At 42.6% G+C, this 21,037-nt stretch overlaps 1 protein-coding gene across 1 annotated transcript; it reads right to left on the reverse strand.

Annotated features, from left to right (window-relative positions):
- Positions 1-6,441: 6,441 nt before the first annotated feature.
- Positions 6,442-8,268, reverse strand: LOC139168609 (tigger transposable element-derived protein 1-like). Its single transcript, XM_070754234.1, has one exon. It carries the CDS (start codon positions 8,266-8,268, stop codon positions 6,442-6,444), a length of 1,827 nt encoding a protein of 608 aa, XP_070610335.1.
- Positions 8,269-21,037: the final 12,769 nt, after the last annotated feature.

A 21,037-nucleotide genomic window follows, 5' to 3' on the forward strand; every position in this document is an offset into this window, starting at 1 on the left:
GCAAATGTAACCCCGATCTTCAAGAAAGGATGCAGAGGTGATCCATGAAATTATAGACCAGTCAGTTTAACCTCAATTCCAGGCAAAGTGATGTAAACCATTATTAAAGATAAAATTAATGGGCACATAGAAGAATAGGCATTGCTGAAAGAAAATCAACATGGTTTCTGCAAAGTCAAATCATGTCTTACTAATTTGTTAGAATTCTTTGAGGGTGCAAATAAACACATAAATAAAGGGGACCCGGTTGATATTGTATATCTTGACTTTCAAAAGGCTTTTGACAAAGTCCCTCACCATAGCTTCTAAAAAAGCTCTTCAGCCATGGAATTAAAGGTTAGGTCTTGTCCTGGATTGGTAATTGGCCAAATTGTAGGAAGCAAAGGGTGGCAATAAATGGACAATTCTCTGGATGGAAAGAAGTGAGAAGTGGTGTACCCCAAGGTTCAGTTTTGGGATCCTTACCTTTTAATTTATTCATTAATGATCTGGATGTAGAAGTAAATAGTGGGGTCAAAGTTTGCGGACGACAATAAATTGTTATGGATAGTGAAAAGTGAAACTGATTGTCGGGAGCTTCAGAAATATCTCTTGAAATTGAGTGAGTGGGCAACAAAGTGGCAAATGCATTTAAACCTAAACAAGTGCAAAGTTATGCATATCGGGGCAAAGAACCCCAATTATACCTACCAACTGATGGGAACCAAGCTTTCTAGACAACACAAGAAAGGGATCTTGGAGTTTTGGTAGACAGCTCAATGGAGATGTCAACCCAGATGTCAACCCTATCAGCCTGTGGCATTGCTGAGATGTTATGGATGACCAGGATGCTTCAATAGAGGCCTTCAGCTCTTCTGGATTGTTCCGTGTAATGTGTCTCATCTTTCTCTTGGCAATGCCCCATAGATTCTCTATGGGGTTCAGGTCAGGCCAGTTTGCTGGCCAATGAAGGACAGCAATCCCAGGGTCATCGAAGCAGGTTTTGGTGTTTTAGGCAGTGTGGGCAGGTGCCAAGTCCTGCTGTAAAATTTAAGTCACCATCCCCACAAAGCTCATTTGCAGATGGAAGCATGGAGTGCCCCAAAATCTTCCGGTAGATGGCTATGTTGACCCTGGACTTAATGAAGCATAGTGGACAAATACCAACAGACTGCGGAAATATTGCACTGAACCTCAAGCATCTTGCAGTGTGTGCTTCTCCATTCTTACTCTGTACTCTGGGTCCTTGGTTTCTGTTGTGATTCAGCCTGAGGCTCCTCAGGGACCGGCTGGAGCTCTGTCGGATCCATGCCCAGAGGAGGAGGACAGTGACCAGGAGGGGAAGGACCAGGCAGACGGGGGAGAGGAACATCAGGAAGAGGAGGAGGGAGAGCAGCCTGAGACCCCCGGGGGGGCTCTCCCCAGCTAGTAGCCTGGATTCATTGGATGAAGACACACAGGCTATAATAGACATGAGGCAGCGATGTGCAGCTCAAAGACGGGGCCAATTAGAAAGGTATTTCCATCCCTGTATTGGCAACAGCTGGGTTTGGGTGTGGTTCTCCTCAGCAGGGTTGAAAAGGCAGGCCCGCCCTTACAGTCTTGTGGAGAGTTATCAACTGGGAGTCCTGTGACCTTGCTTCGATTCTTGGCGTCTCTGATCTTGGCTTGTGGCCTAGAAGTCTGGAAGACTTGGGGGAGGCGTGGGTTTTACTATCTCCAGCGTTGTTTTTGCCAGCAAGAATCCTGTTTTATTGCCTGGCCTTTGTGAAACCTCTGTGAAGCTTCATAGTGTTCCTGTCTGTAAGAACAGTTTTTGTTACCTGTGTTTGCTTTCAATTATATAAACTGCCTTTGCTTTTTACCAGTGTGTCTGGATACTCTTTTTGGTTGGTGTTGGCATTTGGGGGGACCCAGACAGAACAGTTTCCAAATGAGATGCAAAAGTTTCTACACTGTTTCCCCTACATTGTTGTAGGGGTGAAATTCAGGAGGTTCTGGAGAACTGATAGTGAAAATTTTGAATAGTATGGACAGCCAGCAAATACCACCTCTGGCTGACCCTAGAGTGGGGTGAGAATGGGGATTTTGAAGTATTTTTCCCCCTCCCATGCCTACAGAACTGGTAGAGAAAAAAAATTGAATTTTATTCCTGCATTGTTGACTTACAAATTTAATGCATGTTATTACAGTCAAGTAGGGTAAAAATTCCAAAATGTTGAAAGGTACAGCCTAACTTGCATTTATCTATGCCATTGATTTCTGCTTTTTCCATCTATCTTAGAGCCTAAAAGTACTTCTATCAATCTACTGTATAACAGATGTGTACAACAATCAGTTTAAGATTATGCTTAAGTGATGTGGAGACTTTACAAATACTGGTTTGGGTATTGCTAATTAGTCCTGCAAATTGTGGAATATATTTTAAGAAAATGTTTTATAGCAGTTACTGAACTGCGGCGAAGGCGGAGTAACACTCGGACACAGAACGTTTGGGTATAATGGTGTCACTTTATTAATTAATTATCCATTAATTAATTAACCAATTAGGTCACATGACCTGCAGGGGTGCATAAATCAAAATGGGGGCGGAGTCAACTGTCACAAACCTTTTCTGAGCAACTCTCAGGCGAAAGCTCCTTGCCTGGGCGTAGGGGAGTGGTATCCTTACACCTGCCCCCTACGATGTATCAAGCCCCCATAGCGTGTGGGATGGCTCGCCCCTGGACTCTGGGAAGCCCCAGCCAGCGAGCCCCAAGTGCAGCCCCCTTCCCATACCCAAGCCGGTCGAGCCCTGTAATACGAGAAGGAGGTCGCCCCTCACCTCACTAGAGGTGCCCCTAAAGGAGATCACACAGTTTCTGCTTACACCCATTTCTGCCCCCTTTTGGCCAGTGCTCAGCGTACCACAATGACATCACCGCGGCCCCCGTCGATGACACGGCAACATGGCAACCTCCTTCCCTGCCCATGCCACAAACCTCGCCGGCCCGGTAAGAGGCCGACAGTCCTTACTGTAAGTTGCTTCTGGATAGTCAACATCTGTTGTAACCAGTAACAAGCATCTAAATCTTTATCTTCTTTAGATTAGAAAAAAATAATAAATGGAAATCCCAAAATCATTCTTTCTTCTTCTGAAAGTTGAAACCTATTTTTGATGGAGAACAGTGTACAGTAAAAGTTTGTACAGGCGTTTTCCAAAATTATATTTGTTATTGTAGAGATGGGGGCTATCTGAAGGTTTGTGCAGCAAACTGCCTAACTCAAACAGGCCTCACCCAGTTTACACAGCTAGGTTGTGTTAACAGGATGTTCTTAAGGATTTGTTGGGAGAATTCAGCAATAAAAATGGTGTTACTTTCTTCTATCTTTTGCTGCTTGTAAAACAGTATAAAAAGCAATAAACACTGCAAAGACAGTCAGACATCTTGGCATCCTACAATGACGTATCTCTAATTCCATCAGTTACTATGAATAAGGATGACTTCCAATGCCAATCCTCTGTAATCCATGGTGATTTTGTCACTTAAAAATACATTTGAAGATTTGGTGAATACGTCTGTATTTACTACAGGAAATAAACTAACATACTGTATTACTAATGTAGAACAAAACCAAAAGTGATGTTTGATTTTTTAAAAGACGTTTTGCTTAGGAAAAACAAATGTATAAACTGTTTGGAACTGAAACAAAAGAAAAGAAAGCCTTTTGTCCATTTTATCGTGGTGATGACCTCTAACTGATAAATTCCCTTGATTGTGAATGGCATCACATGCCTGAATTATTTGACAAGTGTAGAATTCAATTTAACTATTAAAACAGGGTACATATAACTGCTTCCTTGCAGGAATGCTCCTGCTGCTGTATTCAGAAATGTTGTTTCTTTAGTCATCCCTGGAAAAGGAGCACCAATTGTTTTGTTTTCTATCATTATTTGAAGAAATATACTTTAACCACTTATGTAAATCCCTCTTTATAATCTTCTCTCATATATGACAGATAATTCCATCACTAAACCAGGAAAAAATAAAGAATGTAGTCCTTATTTCATTTATTAACAGAATAACAGAGTTGGATGAGACATTTCTAGTCCAGCCCCTTGCTCAAGCAGGAGGCCCTATACCAGTGATGGCGAACCTATGGCACGGGTGCTACAGGTGGCAGGTGGAGCCATATTTGCTGGTACGCAAGCAGTTGCCCTAACCAATGTTCCCTCTAATTTTTTTTCGGTGTGGGCAAAAAAGTATAGTGTCTGAGCGGCAGTCCCCTTGGGACTGGGCGGCATAGATAGGTTTAGGTTTAGGTTTATTGGATAGATAGATAGATAGATAGATAGATAGATAGATAGATAGATAGATAGATAGATAGATAGATAGATAGATAGATAAGGAAAAATCCCTTCTTTTTATTAAAATAAATTAATAATTTTTAAAAACCCAAATCCATTACTATTAAAACTAAAACAACCAGCAAAACCAAAAACATAACTATTAATAAAAACAGGTGAGGGCTGGGTTTTTTTCCTCTATTATTATTTAAGTGCTTTTACCATATGCTTTAAATCAAGAGTCACTTCTCTCTCTGTATTTCTCTCTTTCCTGTCATTCTCTGCCTCAAACATTTTCTCATTTCTCTTTTTTTCTCCCCTTTTTTCTATAATTTCTCTCTCTCTCTCTTCCTTCCACTCTTCTCTCTCTCTTGCTTTCTCTGTCTCTCTCTCTCTCTTGCTTTCTTGCTCTCTCTCACTTTCTCTCTCTTCATTCCCCTCTTCTCTCTCTTTCTTTCTCTCTCTCTTGCTTTCTTTCTCTCTCTTTCTCTCTCTCTCTCCCCCTTTTGCTCTCTCTTTTTCTCACTTTCTCTCTCTTGTTTTCTTTCTCTCTCTCTCTCTTGCTTTCGCTCACTCTTTTTCTCTTGTTTTCTGTCTCTCTCTCACACTCTTTCTCTCTCTTGTTCTCTCTCTCTTGCCATTTCTCTTTCTCTCCCCCCTCTTTCTCTCTTTCTCTCTCTTTCTCACTTTCTCTCTATCTTGCTCTGTCTGTTGCTCTCACTCTCTCTCATTCTCTCTCCGTTCTTCTCACAGCAAAGGTGATTTTCAATGGTGGGCGCGCGCGCTCCCCATCCCCTTGCCAGCCCGCCCGGAACATTCAAAATAAGAAAAACCTTCGCCGGTGAAGGACTAGTTACTTTGGCATGCCCCATCATTGGAGGCTAGCTCCACCTACTATGGAGAAGGAGCGTTGTAGCCAAGATAAAGGAGTGTTTATGCCCAGTGGTGCAGTACTTTTGGCAAAAAGTGCAAGAGGATATTAATAGGATATTAAATATAAGATGGATGATTACTAAGGAAATGGCAGTATTAGTAAAAAGTAGTGAGATGACAGAATACAGAGAAATAAAACAAGCAGCGATAGAAAGCGCTCAGGCGGTAATAGTCTTGGGGTGGAAAGATGCGACAAAATGGACAATGCAAAATTGGTACAGGTATATGGTGGACCACATTCCATTCGAGATTATAGGTAAAAGGATGAATTCGATTAATGAAACTGATTTGCAACAGCTGATGGGTTGATGGGACAAGGTAAGATGATATATGGCAAGTAGGATCTGAGACCAAGCTATAAGAAACAAGTTGGAATCACTCTATAATATGTAAAGAAATATTTCACTCTTGGGTTTAGATGATTTATACAAGAAATACCCCCAACTGGTGGTGGGGTATGATTGATTGTCTGGTGGTGGGCACAATCACTGAGCACATGTTATATGTTATATGTTGTGTGTGTGTTTTATATTATAAAAATCAATAAAAATATTAATTAAAAAAAAGACTTTTTAAAAATCCCTAGGATTTTTAATCTATGCAGAATTGGAATATTCCGTCACTTTTCTACATTTTCATTTCTTTCTAAAGCATGTGAGCATTGTATTTTTACCTGCAGCATTTAATCGATTTTCATTTTGTAATTTAGTAGTTATACATTGTCCTTATTTTTGTCTTATGAACTAGAATAGAATAGAATAGAATAGAATAGAATTTTATTGGCCAAGTGTGATTGGACACACAAGGAATTTGTCTTGGTGCATATGCTCTCAGCGTACATAAAATAAAATACAGTAATCCCTCACCTATCGCGGGTGTTACGTTCCAGACCTTGCCGCGATAGGTGAAATCCGCGATGTGGAATTTATCGACTGACAGTTCTTATTAAAGTATTTATATTCATTGTTTTAAGTGTTTATAAGTGTTTATAAAGTGTTTAAGTGTTTATAAACCCTTCCCACACTCCTACAAAATACATATCACAGTAGTACATATATAATATAACTTAAAAATAATAAAAATAATAAAAAAGAAATTTTTTATGGGTACTCACCATATTTGTAGATCGATGATGATGAATATAGTATTTACAATGTACAATTTACAATATTTACAATATTTACAATGATGATGTGATGAGCTTACTGGGCTTCTTGAGGTACCACTTCCTCAGGTGCTACCTCATCTTGGTTCTCAGATGTTTCGGCAGCACGGACTTCTACTTCTGCTAAAGGTGCTATCGCTGGCTTATCAGACTCCTGTTCACGAGTTAAGAACATCGTGATTGGAAGTTGCTGGCGTTCTTTCTTGAGCTGGGTCAACAAGTTCTTGTATGGCAGCATGCCCGTTTCAATGTAATTTCGTAACTGAATTGCACGGATCATATCCATATCAAACTCTTCGGCCATTTGCACAAGTTGTTGAGCCGTTCGTTGCATCATTGCAAGGCGTTCAAGCGTCAAGCCAAAGTCCTCTTCGACAGCATAATCGTTGTCTTCCTCCTCTTCTTCGCTGGCGGACTTGGTCAACTCCAGCAGGTCTTCGTCAGACAATGGCTGGGCGTGCATGTCCAAAAGATCATTCACATCTTGGGCAGTCATATCAGTAAAGCCCTCTCCCCCTAGGGCTTTTGCAAGGAGCACAGCCTTATTTATTGCCGAATGCTGAATTTCTTCTGCTGAGAATCCTCTGTAATCCTTCACTACTTCAGGCCACAATTTCTTCCAGCATGAGTTCATTGTTTCCTTTTTCATTTCAGTGAGGGCCTTCTGAATATTTTTGAGACATGATAATATCGTGTACTCACGCCAGTACGCTTTTAGTGAGAAATTGTCATCCACATCCATTGCTTCGATGAGTGCCTGTAACGAATTTCTCGTATACAGCGCCTTAAACGCACGAATGACGCCTTGGTCCCTTGGCTGGATCAACGACGTACTGTTAGGTGGCAAGAAGGTAATCTTGACTCCACTGTACCCAATGTCGGTAGCATGGCCGCCAGCGTTATCCATGAGCAAAAGCACCTTGAACTCCAGGCCCTTCTCTTTTAAATATTCCTTGACCTCCGGAAGAAAACACTGATGGAACCAGTCCCTCGTAAGTTTCTTTGTGATCCATGCCTTCCGGTTGTGCATCCAATACACAGGAAACACATTCTTGTTTTTATTCTTGAGGGCTCTGGGATTCAGTGACTTATAAATAAGCCCTGGCTTTACCATGAATCCAGCAGCATTGCCACACATTACCAATGTCACACGATCTTTTTGTGCTTTAAAGCCAGGTGCTTTGGCTTCCTCCTTCATAATAAAAGTCCGCAATGGCATCATCTTCCAGAACAAGCCTGTCTCATCCATATTGAAGACTTGTTCAGGTACATAGTCCCCTTCTTCTATAATTGTGCGGAATGTGTGGCTCACGTAATAGTCTGCTGCGTCGTTATCAGCAGAGGCAGCCTCTCCATGTAATGAAATGCTCCTAATGCCAAAGCGCTTCTGGAATTTTTCAAACCACCCCTTGCTTGCAGTAAATTCAATCTTCTGGGTGCTAGAAGCCGTTGATGTTGAAGGTTGGGGTTCTTCATTGTCGTCATCTCCCGTCATGGTGTCATACAGAGACTTAGCCTTTGTCCTGATCATGTTAGAGTCCAAAACAATATTTTTTTTACGGCAGTCTTCCATCCAAATTGCCAAAGCAGACTCCATTTTAATGATGCCTTTATTTCTGCTGCTAACTACCCTTTTTGCCGTTTTATTGAATGTAAAAGTCGCCGTAGACCTGATATTCTTCTCATCTTTCTTTATATAGCGTACACTTGATTCATTTATCCTATAATGCCGGCCTACTGCTGCGTACGATTTGCCTTCCTTGAGCATGTCCAGCAGCTTCACTTTTTCTTGAATCATCAGCGTTTTGCGCTGACGCTTCCCCTTGGTTTCGGCAGATGAAGAACTTGCCCGTTTGGGTGGCATGGTTGGGCTTGAATTAAAGTTTTTAGTCGTCTCCCTCTTCTTTCTTCCCTCTCCTTCCTTTCTACTTCCTCTTTCTCCTTCTAAACCAATGCTTCTGGTGAATTGAATGCTTGAATTAAAGTTTTTAGTCGTCTCCCTCTTCTTCCTTCCCTCTCCTTCCTTTCTACTTCCTCTTTCTCTTTCTAAACCAATGCTTCTGGTGAATTGAATGCGCTGCGCAGAGCACAGAGACCAATCAGACGCTGGGATACAAAGCTGGCCCTTCTCCTCCGGTTGGTCGCTTCTCTAGCAACCAACCAATCATGTGTAATTTACTATCTCATGTAGGCGAGTGGCGTCACTGGCAGGCTATGAAGCTTCTAATTTCTGAGGACAGTATAAAAACGTACGTACAGTATTGTAATTCGTAATACATTTTATTATTTATTGTTTAAATCTGCCGATCGACTTCCTCAGAAACCCGCGAACCAGCGAAGATCCGCAAATGATTTTTTAAATTAATATTTCTTGAAAACCCGCGATGAAGTGAAGCCGTAGTAGGTGAAGCGCGATACAGCGAGGGACTACTGTATACATTTGTCAAGAATCATGTGGTACAACACTTAATGATTGTCATAGGGGTCAAATAAGCAATGAAGAAGCAATATTAATAAAAATCTTAGGATATACGCAACAAGTTACAGTCATACAGTCAACATTTCCTCCCATGTTGACTGTATGACTGTAACTTGTTGCGTATATCCTAAGATTTTTATTAATATTGCTTCTTCATTGCTTATTTGACCCCTATGACAATCATTAAAGGGCTTAGAAGCATTGCCTTTGTCATGGTCAGACCATTTTCTACTACGGCTTGACTTCCTGGCTCCAATCCTCCCCCGCAGGGAGGCGGAACCAATGAAGATGTTCCGCCCCAGACGCCTAATGGACCCAGAGGGCTTTCAGACGGCGCTTGGGGTTATCCCAGAGGCACTCATCCACAGTTCGGCGGAGTCTCTTGCGGAGGCCTGGAACACGGCTGCTGCGGAGGCTCTCGACCGGATTGCACCTTTGCGACCTCTCCGAGGCTTTAGACCCCGTAGAGCCCCATGGTTCAACGAGGAGCTCCGGGAGTTGAAACGCCAAAAGAGACGTCTAGAGAAGCGATGGAGGAAGAGTAGGTCTGAATCCGATCGAACACTTGTAAGAGCTTTTATTAAGACTTACAAAGTGGCGCTCAAGGCGGCAAGATGCGCGTACCATGCCGCCTTGATTGCATCAGCGGAATCCCGCCCGGCTGCTCTGTTTAGGGTGACCCGCTCCCGTCTTACTCCAATTGTAAAACAGAGTCGACTGACAACGAGTCAGTCGAGGTGACTGGGGCACGTACTTGTCCACCTGTCTGGGAAGAGTTTGATCTGGTGACACCTGATGAAGTGGACAAGGCCATTGGAGCTGTGAGTTCCGCCACCTGTTTACTGGATCCGTGTCCCTCCTGGTTGGTTTCGGCCAGCAGGGAGGTGACACGGAGCTGGGCCCAGGAGATTACCAACGCTTCCTTGGGGAGGGGAGTTTTTCCATCACTCTATAAAGAAGCGCTTGTGCACCCCCTCCTCAAGAAGCCCTCCCTGGACCCAGCTGTGCTTAATAACTATCGTCCAGTCTCCAACCTTCCCTTTATGGGGAAGGTTGTTGAGAAGGTGGTGGCACTCCAGCTCCAGCGGTCCTTGGAAGAAGCCGATTATCTAGGTCCCCGGCAGTCAGGCCCGGTTACAGCACGGAAACCGCTTTGGTCGCGTTGATGGATGATCTCTGGCGTGCCCGGGACAGGGGTTTATCTTCTGTCCTGGTGCTCCTTGACCTCTCAGCGGCTTTCGATACCATCGACCATGGTATCCTTCTGCACCGGCTGGAGGGGCTGGGGGTGGGAGGCACTGTTCTTCAGTGGTTCTCCTCCTACCTCTCTGGCCGGTCGCAGTCGGTGTTAGTGGGGGGACAGAGGTCGACTCCTAGGTTTCTCCCTTGTGGGGTGCCTCAGGGATCGGTCCTCTCCCCCCTGCTATTTAACATCTACATGAAACCGCTGGGCGAGATCATCCAAGGACATGGGGTGAGGTATCATCAATATGCGGATGATACCCAGCTTTACATCTCCACCCCATGCCCAGTCAATGAAGCGGTGGAAGTGATGTGCCGGTGCCTGGAGGCTGTTGGGGCCTGGATGGGTGTCAACAGACTCAAGCTCAACCCGGATAAGACGGAGTGGCTGTGGGTTTTGCCTCCCAAGGACAATTCCATCTGTCCGTCCATTACCCTGGGGGGGGAATTATTGACCCCCTCAGAGAGGGTCCGCAACTTGGGCATCCTCCTCGATCCACAGCTCACATTAGAACAATATCTTTCAGCTGTGGCGAGGGGGGCGTTTGCCCAGGTTCGCCTGGTGCACCAGTTGCGGCCCTATCTGGACCGGGACTCATTGCTCACAGTCACTCATGCCCTCATCACCTCGAGGTTCGACTACTGTAATGCTCTCTACATGGGGCTACCTTTGAAAAGTGTTCGGAAACTTCAGATCGTGCAAAATGCAGCTGCGAGAGCAGTCATGGGCCTACCTAGGTATGCCCATGTTTCACCATCACTCCGCAGTCTGCATTGGCTGCCGATCAATTTCCGGTCACAATTCAAAGTGTTGGTTATGACCTTTAAAGCCCTTCATGGCATCGGACCAGAATATTTCCGAGACCGCCTCCTGCCACACGAATCCCAGCGACCGATTAGGTCCCACAGAGTGGGCCTTCTCCGGGTCCCGTCAACTAAACAATGTCGGTTGGCGGGCCCCAGGGGAAGAGCCTTCTCTGTGGCGGCACCGGCCCTCTGGAACCAACTCCCCCCGGAGATTAGAACTGCCCCTACTCTTCCTGCCTTCCGTAAACTCCTTAAAACCCACCTTTGCCGTCAGGCATGGGGGAACTGAAACATCTCCCCCTGGGCACATTTAATTTATGCATGGTATGTCTGTGTGTGTGTCTGTTAGCATATGGGGTTTTAAATATTTAAATATTTTAAATTTGTCTGATTGCTTATGATTTGTTTTTACATGTTGTGAGCCGCCCCGAGTCTTCAGAGAGGGGCGGCATACAAATCTAAGTAATAAATTAATTAATTAATTAATTAAGTGTTGTACCACATGATTCTTGACAAATGTATATTTTATTTTATGTACGCTGAGAGCATATGCACCAAGACAAATTCCTTGTGTGTCCAATCACACTTGGCCAATAAAAATTCTATTCTATTCTATAAGCAATGAAGAAGCAACTACACAGAGAGTATCAGTTATAAGTTAATGATAGTAAATGTGTGAACATATTAATCAATCAGCAACGTTTTCAAGACATCCCAGATCAATTTTTCTGTATTCAAGGAAGTAATTCTACAACAGAGACCAAAGTACAAGGAAAAACAAAGGAAACAGAAATCGCTAACCAAAGAATTAAGGAGTCAAAAAGACAATGCTCTGGAATAAGCTCACGTTATACATAAGAAAAAATTCCCCCTTTCCTTAAGATGCTAATGTACTGAATTGTTGTTATCCCCATCAGCCACGCATAGAAATTATTATGGGAAAGAGGATGTCAGCAATAATACAATATTTTTATATTGATATAAATCAATAGAGCTGTATTTAGCTGTTAACTATCAACAAAGATCTCTCCCAGGTCTGTTATTCTATTATTCTGGTTAATAACAAAAAGAGCAACAAAAAGCAACAGAATTGGAAGGGATCTTGGAGGTCTTCTGGTCCAACCCCCTGCTTATTATTATTATTATTATTATTATTTATTTTATTTTATTTTATTTTATTTATTGTTAGAGTTGAAAGGGACCATGCAGGTCATCAAGTCCAACCCCCTGCCTGAGCAGGAATCCTAAAGCACCCCAGCCAAATGGCAGTCCAATCTCCTCTTGAAAATGTCCAGAGTTGGGGAGTTCACAACCTCCGCATGCAGGTTGTTCCACTGGTTGATCGCTCTGACCATCAGGAGGTTCTTCCTTACTTCTAGGTTGAATCTCTCCTTGGTCAGCTTCCAGCCATTGTTCCTCGTCTGGCCCTCTGGTGCTCTGGAGAATAGAGTGGCTCCCTCCTCTCTGTGGCAACCCCTCATATACCTGTATACAGCTATCATGTCCCCTATGCCCCTTCTTTTCTCTAGGCTAGCCATGCCCAGTTCCCGCAATCTCTCTTTGTAAGTCTATTATTAGATTTGTATGCCGCCCCTTTCCGTAGACTTGGGCTTAGGCAGGAAAGTCTACCCACTTCAGACAAATGATTATCCAACATTTTCTTACAAACTTCTAGTGTTGGAGAACTTTTCTCTGGAAAAAGTTATAACACTATGTGATAACCAAACAGTACTGAAGAACATGCTGTCCACCTTGCTCTGTTAAGCACACAATTCATCTTCTCAAAATCTTCATCCTTCTTCAAAAGTTTTAGTAAAGTTATACTCTCCCCCCGCCCATCTTGCTCCTTACCTGCAAATGCCTTTCATTCTGCCGTTGGTCTGTCACAGTGATAGGGGAATGTCTTGTTGCCCATGTAGTCAGAGTGCAGTTCCTGCATAGAACTGCTCAGCAGTCTGGGCAGGGACAAAGTGAGTGGCATAATGCCACAGACACACCATAAGTTACATATTTCTGAATGGCACATGTAGATTATTGCAAGTCACATAAAGATGAATGAAACACAGCGTAGTAACTAGAAATACTTGAGAGAGATGGGCAGTTTAGAAACATGAAATGCAAAAAAAAAAAAATGTATACAAGATCATGGAAGCCTTTCTTTAGTCTTGAGAAAACAAAAAGCTGTTTATTCAGAATTTATTTTTGTAAATAATACCTGGATACTTTGGAAATCAATATTTTACTTTCTTCATGTCCGATTTGCCTTTCACAGTACTAAAGATTTCCATGGCATGGAATGTGTTAAGTTTGCATGGGAATAAAGAGTCGAGACCAGTGATGGGAATGGTCAGGAACGCAGTTCCGGGAGCAAAATTTGGACCTCCACCCCAGAGCACCCAAGGGGGGAGGCCATAATTTGCCTGGCCAGACTAACCCTACAGTCTCCCCTACACTGGGGTCAGCTTTGATAGGTCAGTCAGTTGGCCAGTGACTCATTTGACTGCAAACAAAACAGCCCCGTTGGTTCATGCCTACTCCTGCCAGGAAGCGCAAATGGGCTATGTGTACATGGAACTCTTGGAGAGAGGTTTCCAACATGTGTGTGTTTGTGTGTGTACCTTTTTTTCACCCTTCCCCTGGTTTCTTTCGTTTTTAAACAAAGGAGGTGCAGTGGGGGTGTTGTGATTCAGCCTGAGGCTGCTCAGGGACCAGCTGTGTCTCTGCTGGCTCCATGCCCGGAGGAGGATGACAGCGCAGAGGAGGGGGCTGAACAGTCAGACGGGGTAGAGGAAAATCAGGAATGGGATGAAGGAGAACAGCATGAGAAGCCCGGGGGGGGGCCTCTCCCCAGCCAGTAGCTTGGAGTCATTAGGTGATGATGCACAAGCTGTCATTGACATGAGACAGCGACGTTCAGAGCAACGAAAGGAGCAGTTAAAGAGATATTTTCACCATTGAAGTAGAAACAGCTGGGTTTGGGTGTGATACTCATCAGCAGGGTTTAAAAGGCAGGCAAGCCCTTTAAGCCATGTGGAGTGTTATCAGCTTGGCGTGGCGTTATCCTGTCTTGTTTCTCGGTGTCTCTGTTCCTGGCTTGTGGCCCAGCAGCTTTGGAAGATCCGTGGGAGGTATAGGTCTGCTATCTACAGCCTTGGCTTGGCAGCAAGAATTCTGTATTGCTGCATGGACTTTTGGCCTTCGTGAATATATCTGAAGATACAGCATTTTCCTGTTTGTAAGGACATTTTCTGTTACCTGTGTTTTTCTTGAATTTTATAAAACTGCCTTTGCCTTTTACCAGTGTGTCTGGCTTCTCTTTTTGGGTTGGTATTGGCTTCTGGAGTGACCCAGACAGAACATGGGGGGAGGGGGGTTGTTCTAAAAAGCAAGACCACAAAGTTTAAAAAAACAGCTTCTGAAATCCTTAAAAAGTTACGATGCTGACCTTGGGCCAGCAATTTCTTTTTTTCTTCACCCTTTGGGGCAAAAACAAGCAGCAGGTATGTGAGCAGGCTTCTCTGACTCTTAATAAGGGTGACATTTAAAAGCTGGGAGGGAGGGGAAGTTGCCTTCTGCCCTAGAAAAAAGGAAGGGAGAGTAAAGAAGGAAGGAGACGGCAATAAAAAAAGGGAGGGAGGGAGGGAAGGAATGAAGGAAAGAAGGAAGGAGATGGGAATAAAAAGGAGAGAAGGAGGAAGGGGGAAGGAGGAGGGAGGAAGGAAGGAAGGATGGATGGAAGGATGGAAGGAAGGAAGGAAGGAAGGAAGGAAGGAAGGATTATAATGAGAGATAGTGAGGATCTGAGATAAATCCTGCCTTAGCACTTGGCTTCCAGCAGCCCTGCTGCCTTTTGTCATGTGGTTTCTTGGGGGTGCATTTTGGAGAAGGGACAAAATAATGCTAAAAAAGCAATCAATTTGGGATTACATTATAAATGAAATTGGGCCTTCAGGGTAGGGCAACTCAAAGAACTTTCAACTGCAGGTTTCTAAAAATGTGAATAAAATGAATGTCTAGACCAGACCTGGGGAAGGGATGGCCTGTGGCCCGCATCCGATCCGCCTGCTGTTTGTGACTGGCCCGCCCACTATCTGTGGCTGTGCAGACAAAGCACAGGGTTTTCCATTCCTATGCAGTGGAGCCGGCACCGTTTCTCCCACCCAACAGCTGATCTGACTCAGGGCAAACTTCTGCGCCCTGCCATGTGCGGGGGGGGGGGGGGGGGAAGCTAAGCACTCCAACCATAGTTCCCTCTAAGCTGAGCAGTGAGCAATCGCTCACTTAAAAATCATCATCAACTCAGAGTTTTCCAAACCTGCCCAGAAGCCGAGAGGGAAAGAGTGAAAGGGAAGGAGAGAGAGAGGAAGAGAGGAAAAGAGAGAAACAGATAGAAAAAAGAGAGGAAGGAAAAGAGAAAGAAAAAGAATGGGAGTAAGGAAGAGAGAAAGAAAATCAGAATCTAGTTTGAAACTAGCTCAACTATTTAAGTGGCATTTTGATATTGACAGAGTTGCCCTATTATGAGCTCACTGTTATAGACACACAGTACAGTACTTTATTTTGAAATTCTCTGAGGCAAAACAGGGTGGGTTTTTTATTTGTTTGTTTGTTTGTTTGTTTGTTTATTTATTTATTATTTCTGTGCCGCCCAGTCCCGAAGGGACTGCCGCTCAGACACTATACTTTTCCGCCCACCCCCCAAAAAAATTAGAGGGAACACTGACTCCAACGTGAGCTTTAAAGAAAAAGGCGGAGGGAGGGTGAGGCAAGAATTTCGGTTTGGGCAGCACCGCAGGAGTATATGTGTTTGTGTGTGTATTCTGTGGGGGGAAAGGGGCGATCGCTCCCGTTGCCCAGTGATAGCGCTGCCCAAACCGGAGCTCTTGTCTTGGCCCCCCTCAGCCTTTCTTTTTAAAGCTCACGCTCAGCCCCCCCCCCAGAGACAAGAAAACGGCTCTTTGCCTGTCACTGCAGCTGCACCCCCCAATCCAAAATTAAGGTGAGAGAAATGAGAGCAAAAAAGGAGGAGAAACAAATGAGAGAGAGAAGGGGGGGAGAGGGAGAAATACACAGAAATGAGAGAGACCTGGAGGGAAAGAATGAGAGGGAAAAGAGGGAAGAGAGAGAAAGAAAGAAAAGGGAAAGAGGGAGGGAAAGAGAATTGGAGAGGGAGGAGGGAGGGAGGAAAGGAAATGCATGGAGGAACAGAGGAAGGAAGGACTTTTTGGGGGGGGTAAAAAAAGTTTTCGGAGAGGGGCGGCATATAAATCCAATAAATCCAATAAATCTAATCTAATCTAATCTAATCTAATTTTCCATTAATAAAACGTGGTATTTTGTTAGTAACTAATATCAATCATCAAAAGAGTTGCAAAAGTTTTTTTTCTAATTTTGTCATTGTTGTATCCTGTAATGGCTACCTTGTATCTCTGTAAATAGTTTGTTCCTTGTTAAAGCGCTGTCTGAGCTAGAATCAGGAAGTCGCTCCTGATTGGCTCAGACGCGGCTGCTCTTGCTTTGGCGGGAACCGCAAATGTATAAAAGGAGCGGTTTCTCCCAGGCAAAGCAGACGGTACTAGCTGAAAGTCACTTACCTATTCTGAGCTGAATAAAGGTACCGTTCTCACTAACCCTGTCTCTGGGTTTATTTCAGTCATCCAGGTACATTTTCTTTTAATTAAGTTCCCTCCTTAACGTTCCTTCAAAAAATACAACACCAATTAGAATAGAATACAATTTTATTGGCCAAGTGTGATTGGACACACAAGGAATTTGTCTTTGGTGCAGATGCTCTCAGCGTACATAAAAGAAAAAGATACATTTGTCAAGAATCAAGTGGTACAACACTTAATGATTGTCATATATTCCTAACTTATTAACCATTATGCCAAAGTGCTTCCTTCTTTCTTTATACATTTTTCTATAAACCAATAAAACCAGATGTTAACAAAAGAAAATTAAAAACAAAACGTAAACATATACGCATTTCACGCAGTGAGCCAAGGTTTGTTGTTGTTGTATATTCGCAAGTTCGTCGTCGGTTCACATAGGTCTTCACAGAAGCTGACATATGATGTTACAGTATCTGTGAGGTCATCCAGATCTGAAGAGATATCTTCAAAAATATTCCAATCAGTTCAAACAAGGCTGTAGTTTTAACTTTGCCTCCTCAGTCTAAGTCTTCACTGATTTAATTGTTGATTTTGTGGTTTTAAATCTTTGCCTGTAAGCAGGTACAAGGTGAATCATGAAATGATCACTGTCCCACAGCTGCTGGTGGTATTCTTGACTCTAGTGATTAATGACTTCCGCATGACTATTTACATCCTGAAGTATTTTGGTAACTCTTTCCCTAAGTTTGCCTTGTTTAAATCTCCCAAAATGTGAGTGAATTGGGGTATTTGGCTTCAGCCTCCATAATTTGGTCAGCTAGAGCAGTGTTTTTCAACCAGTGTGCCGCGGCACACTAGTGTGCCGTGAGACATGGTCAGGTGTGCCGCGAAGCTCAGAGAGAGAAAGAAAGCAAGAGAGAAAGAAAGCAAGAGAGAGAAAGAGCGAGAGAGAGAAAGCAAGAAAGAGAGAAAGAAAGCAATAGAGAGAGAGAAAGAGAGAGAGGGAAGGAGAGAGAGAGAGAGAAAGACATAGAGGGAGGTACGGAGGGAGAGAGAAAGAGAGCAAAAAAGAGGAAGGAAGAGAAAGAAAGAGGGATGGAGAGAGAAAGAAGGGAGAGAAAGAAGGGAGAGAAAGAAGGGAGAGAGAAATAGAGCGAAAGGAAGAGAGAATTTTTTTGTCCAAACTTTTTTTAGCCCCCACCCTCCCCCTGCTCAATGTGCCCCAGGGTTTCGTAAATGTAAAAAATGTGCCACGGCTCAAAAAAGGTTGAAAATCACTGAGCTAGAGTTCTTAATGCCTTGTTTACACAGGCTTGTGGCTGACATACACAGCAATTAGTAGAAATGATGAAAACTCACCTGGAGAATAAAATGGTTTACAGTTGAGAAGTAAAGACTCTAAGTTATCATCACAGAATTTATATATTATAGTTATATCGTGAGACCAGCTGCTGTTGATATAATAAGCATAAGCCTCCTCCTTTTTACCACATGTTCCTACAATTCTGTCTGATCATTGAATCTGAAATCCTGGGACATGCAGGTTGCTATTATCAAATGATTCATTTAACCAGGTTTCAGAGAAGCATAATATTGCTGAGTTGTAAAAATCAGAATTGTATCTGTTTAAATTAAGTATTTCATCCATCTTATTTGCAAGTGAACATAAGATGGTAAGGAAGATTGATGGTGGTGCGTGTGTGTTATTTTTCCTATTCCTTAGCTTGTTTAAAATTCCCACCCTTTTACCTCTCCATCTTCGCTTCCTCCATTGGGTTTTTTTTTCGGGGGGAGGAGGTAGTGTTAATCCATAGCTCCAGGGAAATTGCTTCTTACTATGTTGTTGTTGTTTTTGCTGTTGTTGTTTTTGTTGTTGTGGTTCTTTTTGTTTGTTTGTTGATTGATTGATTGATTGTTAGAGTTGAAAGGGACCATGACGGCCATTGAGTTCAACCCTCTGCCCAAGCAGGAACCCTATAGTACACCCGTCAAGTGGCAGTTCAATCTTCTCTTAAAAATGTCCAGAGTGTTGGAGTTCACAACATCCGCTGATAGGTTGTTCCATTGGTTGATCGCTCTGACCGTCAGGAAGTTCCTCCTTATCTCCATGTTGAATCTCTCCTTGGTCAGCTTCCAGCCATTGTTCCTCGTCCGGCCCTCTGGTGCCCTGAAGAATAAAGTGATCCCCTCCTCTCTGTGACATCCCCTCGTATACAGTACTTGTAGACTGCTATCATGTCCGCTCTGGCCCTCCTTTTCTCTAGGCTATCCATGCCCAGTTCCCTCAGTCTTGTTGTTGTTGTTATTTAGATTTGTATGCCGCCCTTCTCCGAAGACTCAAGGTTACTATGCTAAAATCTCCTCCATCTATCTATCTATCTATCTATCTATCTATCTATCTATCTATCTATCTATCTATCTATCTATCTATCTATCTATCTATCTATCTATCTATCTATTGGATTTGTATGCCGCCCCTCTCCGGAGACTCAGGGCGGCTAACAACAGTAATAAAACAATGTACAATAATGATCCAATAAATACTAAAAATGATTAAAAATGATATTTGTAAAGATAGGGGAGGGGTTGGGATCACAGAAAGCTGCTCCTTCAAGAAACATTCCTTAATTTTTAGCGGATGGTCTTGTGAGTATAAAGTCCATAGTGAGTCGCAGAGAATAATAAAAAATAAAGAAACCATTAGAGAGCACTTCACCGAGGCAGCCTTCAGTGGCACCATCTTCAGTGTTTAAGCAAAGGTGCCTACAGAATGCTAAATGACAAAAACCTAATAATAATAAAATTATGTGAGAGACCTGCTTTGCGATCATCATAAATTGTGGACTGCAATAGACAGGCTTCATGATGATTGTAACTTGAGGATTCCCTGTAGCCACAACCAAGTCCTCTACAACAGTAATTGTCAACCTTTTTTTTTTTACATTTACGAAACCTTGGGGCACATTGAGTGAGGGGGGGGGGGGCTAAAAAAAGTTTGGACAAAAAAAGTATCTCTCTCTCTCTCCCTCCCTTTCGCTCTATTTCTCCCTCCCTCCCTCTTTCTCTCCCTCCCTTCCTCTTTCTTTCTCTTTCTCCATCCCTTTCTTTCTCTTCCTTCTTCCTCTTTTTTGCTTTTTCTCTCTCCATGCCTATCTCCCTCTATGTCTCTCTCTCTCTCTTGCTTTCTTTTTCTTGTTCTTTCTCTCTCTCTTGCTTTCTTTCTCTCTCTCATTCTTTCTCTCTCACTCGCTCTTTCTCTCTCTTGCTTTCTTTCTTTCTCTCTCTCTTTCTTTCTCTCTCTGAGCTTCGCGACACACCTGACCATGTCGCGGCACACTGGTTGAAAAACACTGCTCTACAAAGAGGCATTTTAATTTACAAATATGAAACCGAAGAAGCTTCCCCTTCCTTTTCCATACTCTTCTTTTATGGTACTCTAATTGCTATCATCAGGAAGAGGTCACAGTTCAGGTTTGTACCTCAAGTTCTTAAGACTGAGTATTCAAATATGACAAACAATGTTACCTCTGTTCTGTTCTTCAGCCCGTCATTATTGTGAGATAAAACCCACGCACTTGCTCCTTTCTGATTGATTCATTAAATTGTCTCTATATATACTATGCATTATAGCAGTCATATTCAATCTGGCAATTTGCATTACTTCCTTGATTTTAATTACTGATTTTCTACAATCTTGCATATTGATTAGTCCCGAATATATTTTATTGCTGTTTTATTGCTGTATACCATAAATGTAACAGAATGGCCTTTACAATCAATATCTTACTCTTCCCCTTTTATTTACCCTACTATATTAATGCGAGACTATGACGATTGCAAAATCTTGCATTAAATGGCATCTCTGCAATTTAGATACAAGCTAAGGAAATTACACCATTGGGCCTCATACAGTATAATGAAATGGCTCTAAATTTGTAATTGGTTGAAAAAAAATAAAGGAAAAAAAACATCGATGTGCGTGCTTATGAAGACTCTCGGTCATCCAGGTCATAGCTGTTCCAGACTATACAGATTGAGTTCATTAAGTCTTTCCTGATACGTTTTATGCTTAAGACCTTCCACCATTCTTGTAGCCCGTCTTTGGACCTGTTCAATTTTGTCAATATCTTTTTGACAAAAGATAAATTTAGTTCTGGATACAAAAAGATTATTCAAAGTGTCAACACCGACATAACTGATTATGAAAGTAAAAGATGTGGAAAGCTTTCAGACTTTCCTAAAACAGTATGAAATAAGTTATATCTAACGTTAAGTAGAATAATCCATTTTAGAATATGTTGAGAACTGTAGTTCAATTATTAAAGCTGTTAAATTCATGTTCACATTTGTGAGATAGAAAAACACAATAAAGGAGAAAAATTGGGAGAATCAATGAATTAATTTGAGAATTGTACCCGAAATGAACTAATTTGAATATATTTGTTTGTTTGTTTGCTTGTTTATTAATTGATTCATTTGATTTTTATGCCAGC

The sequence above is a fragment of the Erythrolamprus reginae genome, chromosome 5 (genome assembly GCF_031021105.1).
Source record: "Erythrolamprus reginae isolate rEryReg1 chromosome 5, rEryReg1.hap1, whole genome shotgun sequence".
NCBI classification, from domain to species: domain Eukaryota; kingdom Metazoa; phylum Chordata; class Lepidosauria; order Squamata; family Dipsadidae; genus Erythrolamprus; species Erythrolamprus reginae.